Genomic DNA, 4,428 nt, shown 5'->3' with positions numbered 1-4,428 from the left:
TGATACAAGAAGGATGAATAGTACAAGAATTGTATTTTGAATCTTTGGATTATGTATTCTGTATAGTAGATTCTTGTACTAAGAGACCTGAATGGTTTATAAACATGTATTTCTTGTGAATCAAATATGTGTTACATCCAATGTGTGGTCTGGGGTGTCACAATTTATCTCTCAACAGATAAGTGAATGAAATATGTGTTACATGCAATGAGTGGCCTGGGGTGTCACAATATCCATTTGATTTAGGCTCTAGAAAATGTCTAGAAGGAGAGAGAATCCCGAGGTTGCACAACTTGTATCTAAACAACTATTAGCGGCAGTCCCAAATATTGTCAGTCAAGTAGCAGCAGATTTGAATGCTAACCAACCAACCAATTCAAGGCCTAGAACACCTAGAGAACGCACCTACAAATCCTTTAGATCCTGCAACCCAAAGGAATTCCATGAAACCGAGGGAGCAGTAGGATTATTGACATGGATCGAAGGTATGGAATCATTCCTTCACATCAGTAGATGCACCAAAGCAAATAAGGTAGAATACGCTGCATGTTTATTGCAAGGCCGAGCACTTACATGGTGGAACACTCTAGTACAAACTAGGGGACGGGAAGCGGCTAACCAACTTTCGTGGGAGGAGTTCAAGAAACTACTCAAGGATGAATACTGTCCGAGGAGTGAACTGCAAAAGTTAGAAATGGAATTGTGGAACCACGAGATGAAGGGGAAGAACATAGATACTTATACTGCTCGATTCCATGAATTAGCAAAATTAGTGCCACATCTTGTGACACCCAAAGAAGTTCGAGTCGAGATATACATTTGGGGTTTGTCTTCGGAAATTCATGGAAATATCACCTCGGCAAACCCGACGACCCTTCAAGAGGCGATAAACATAGCAACCAAGCTTATCAATAATGCTGTTCGGTCAGGAGAATTCGCCAAGGGAAAGAGAAAGGTAGAAAGACATGAGAACCAACGATCTGGAGGAAGATTTGCCAAGAATCGGAAGGTAGTAGGAAATTTTGGGGTTCAGACGCAGGTGGTAGGCCAAGGAAATAAACCTAAGTGCATCAAATGTAAATACCGGCATTGGGGGAATTGTATCGTTTGTTAAAAATGCCACAAAGGAGGCCATCTCACAAAGGATTGCCGAAGACGATCGTGTTTTGAGTGTGGAAGTCTGGACCATATGAGAAATGATTGTCCGAAGAAGAAACAAAGAATGAATGCTAACCAAGCACAACCAGCCAACCAGCCAATCAAGGAAACCCAGGAGGTGAAGCACAGGGCCGAGCCTTGGAGATCGGAGCAAAGGAGGCTAGGCATGATCCCAACGTAGTCACAGGTACGTATCTCTTGAATATTCATTTTGCATCAGCATTATTTGATTCGGGAGCAGATAAAAGTTTTGTATCTTTAGATTTTAAGCCGAAAATTGACTTAAAGCCTCAAAAGTTGGAAGTGGTCTGCGTAATAGAATTTGCCAATGGTCAGGAAGTTAGGGCTAGAGACGTAATCTTGGACTACGCTCTAAGTTTAACCAAAAAGGATTTTACCATAGACCTTATTCCGATCGAGCTCGGAAGTTTTGATATAGTTGTAAGCATGGATTGGCTATCTAAAAATGAAGCTGCAATAGGTTGTTCGAAAAAGATTATCCGAATTCCACAAGAAGGAGGTGAAACACTCATAGTTCAAGGAGATAAGTCCAACCGGAAGATTAAGATAGTATAATGCATGAAGATGCGGAAGTACTTAAAAAAGAATTACGTTGCATTTTTGGCACACGTTATAGACAAGAAGGTCAAAGAAAAATGCATTGACGATTTCCCTGTAGTTCGAGAGTTTCCTGAAGTATTTCCGAGGATTTACCAGGACTACCCCCACCAAGACAAGTCGAATTTGGTATCAACTTAATTCCAGGAGCGGCCCCGGTGGCAAAATCACCATATCATTTGGCTCCATCAGAAATGCAAGAAATATCGAGGCAACTCCAAGAATTGTTGGATAAAGGATTCATAAGACCTAGTTTTTCACCATATGGAGCACCAGTCCTGTTTGTCAAAAAGAAAGATGGGTCAATGCGAATGTGCATCGATTATAGGGAGCTAAATAAGTTGACCATCAAGAATCGATACCCTCATCCTCGAATCGACGATTTATTCGATCAACTTCAAGGTGTCGTATACTTTTCAAAGATCGATCTTCGATCCAGATATCATCAAGTGAGAGTCCGTGAAGAGGACATCCCCAAGATGACATTTAGGACCCGGTACGGCCATTTTGAATATTTGGTTATGCCATTCGGGTTAACCAATGCACCCGACTATCTTTATGGATCTAATGAATATGGTTTGCAGACCTTACCTAGATAAATTCATAATCGTCTTTATAGATGACATACTAATTTATTCACAAAGCAAGGAGGATCATGAGCATAACCTAAGATTGATACTGAAGTTACTTACTGATCAGAAATTGTATGCAAAGTTCTTTAAATGAAAATTCTGGATTCGTGAAGTATAATTTCTTGACCACATGGTGAATGAAAAAGGAATTCATGTTGATCCGACAAAGGTTGAGGTTGTTAAGAAATGGGAGGCCCCGAGGACCCAGATGGAAATTTCTCAATTCCTTGGTTTGGCAGGCTACTATCAGCGATTCATTGCGAATTTTTCAAAAATTGCTCAATCACTCACTGCCTTAACTCAGAAAGACAAGAAGTTTGTTTGGGGAGAGAAACAAGAAGAAGCATTTGATACTCTTAAGCATAGGCTATGCAATGCACCTATTTTGACCTTACCGGAGGGATCGGAAAACTTTGTAGTTTATTGTGATGCATTACATCAAGGTTTAGGATGCGTGCTAATGCAAAAACACAAGGTCATAGCATATGCCTCAAGACAACTCAAGATGCATGAGAAGAACTATACTACACACGACCTAGAACTAGGAGCCGTAGTATTTGTGCTTAAAATTTGGAGACATTACCTTTACGATACCAAGTGCACTGTCTTCACTGATCACAAAAGCCTTCAACACATCTTCAACCAGAAAATGTTAAGTATGAGACAAAGAAGATGGGTTGAGTTACTTAGTGATTACGACTGTGAAATTAAGTACCATCCGGCAAAGCCAATGTAGTAGCCGATGCCTTAAGTAGGAAGGAAAGAGTGAAACCATCAAGGGTGCGAGCTTTGGGAGCATTAGTAAACATAAATTTGAAAGCACAAATTCTTGAGGACCAAAAAGAAGCATTAAAGGAAGAGAATTTGAAGAATAAGACCGTACACCACATGGAGACTAAGTTTCAACTGAAACCAGATGGAGTGTGTTATTTGGGAGATAAGATTTGGTTACCTAAGATTGGCAACCTTAGACCAATGATTTTGGACGAAGCCCATCGATCAAAATATTCAATTCACTCGGGAGCGGATAAGATGTATAAGGATCTTAGGGAACACTATTGGTGGCCTGGAATGAAGAAAGACATTGCCCTGTATGTGAATAAGTGCTTAACTTATGCAATAGTCAAGGCTTAGCACCAAAAACCATTCGGTCTACTCCAGCAACACGAGATTCCGAAGTGGGAACAAATAACTATGGATTTCATAACCAAGTTACCCAAAACTGGGAAGGGACACAACTCAATCTGGGTTGTAGTTGATCGACTTACGAAATTTGCGCATTTTCTTCCTATTCGGGATGATTACAAGATGGAAAAGCTTGCCCAAATTTACATCAATGAAATCGTTACGCGTCATGGGGTACCTATTTCCATCATCTCGGATAGAGATAGTCGTTTTACATCATGATTTTGGCAATCACTCCAGAAAGCGTTGGGTACACGTTTGGACTTGAGCACTTCCTATCATCCTCAAACGGACGGACAAACAGAGAGAAATATACAAACATTAGAAGATACACTACGCACATGTGTCTTAGATTTTGGTAGAAGCTGGGATGCCCACCTACCATTAGTTGAGTTCTCATACAACAACAATTATCACATCAGCATTCAGTATGCACCATATGAAGCCTTATACGGATGCAAGTGTAGATCCCCCTTAGTTGGTTAGAAATTGGCGACAAACAATTGACAAGGCCCGATATTGTACAAGAGCCTACTGACAAGATCTCAATTATTAAGGATGGACTTCAGGCTGCAAAAGATCGTCAAAAGAGGTATGGAGATAACCTTAGAAAGCCATTAGAAATCCAGATGGGAGATCAATGTAAAAGTATAGAAAGTATAGAAAAAGTAAACTGCGAGTATTGACAGAAGATGATCTGTCACAGAAGACCACAGAGGACCAACAGCAGAAGATGCTCAAGCGTACAAGTCTCAAGTGACAGAACCTCTGTCATGTCTCACAGAGGTTCTGTAAACTGGTCCTCTGCAAAGACATTGCTACAAGTCAAAGACGA

General features: G+C 40.6%; 1 protein-coding gene across 1 annotated transcript; it reads left to right on the top strand.

The window, feature by feature from the left end:
• Positions 1 to 256: 256 nt before the first annotated feature.
• Positions 257 to 1,734, top strand: LOC112499862. The gene is made up of 2 exons (XM_025103135.1): positions 257 to 1,076; positions 1,379 to 1,734. The coding sequence occupies exons 1-2, from the start codon at positions 257 to 259 to the stop codon at positions 1,732 to 1,734; spliced, it is 1,176 nt and encodes a 391-aa protein (XP_024958903.1).
• The last annotated feature ends 2,694 nt before the right edge of the window (positions 1,735 to 4,428 follow it).

The sequence above is a fragment of the Cynara cardunculus genome, assembly GCF_001531365.2.
Source record: "Cynara cardunculus var. scolymus isolate 2C chromosome LG 17, CcrdV1, whole genome shotgun sequence".
NCBI lineage: Eukaryota > Viridiplantae > Streptophyta > Magnoliopsida > Asterales > Asteraceae > Cynara > Cynara cardunculus.
Note: the sequence above shows the minus strand (reverse complement) of the source record. Positions and strands in the feature narration are given on the sequence as shown.

Coding starts and splice junctions, on each gene's coding strand:
- LOC112499862 (XM_025103135.1), top strand. CDS start 257: ATGTCTAGAAGGAGAGAGAATCCCGAGGTTGCACAACTTGTATCTAAA. Junction 1,077..1,378: donor TAAACCTAAGTGCATCAAAT/GTAAATACCGGC, acceptor ATTTTGCATCAG/CATTATTTGATTCGGGAGCA.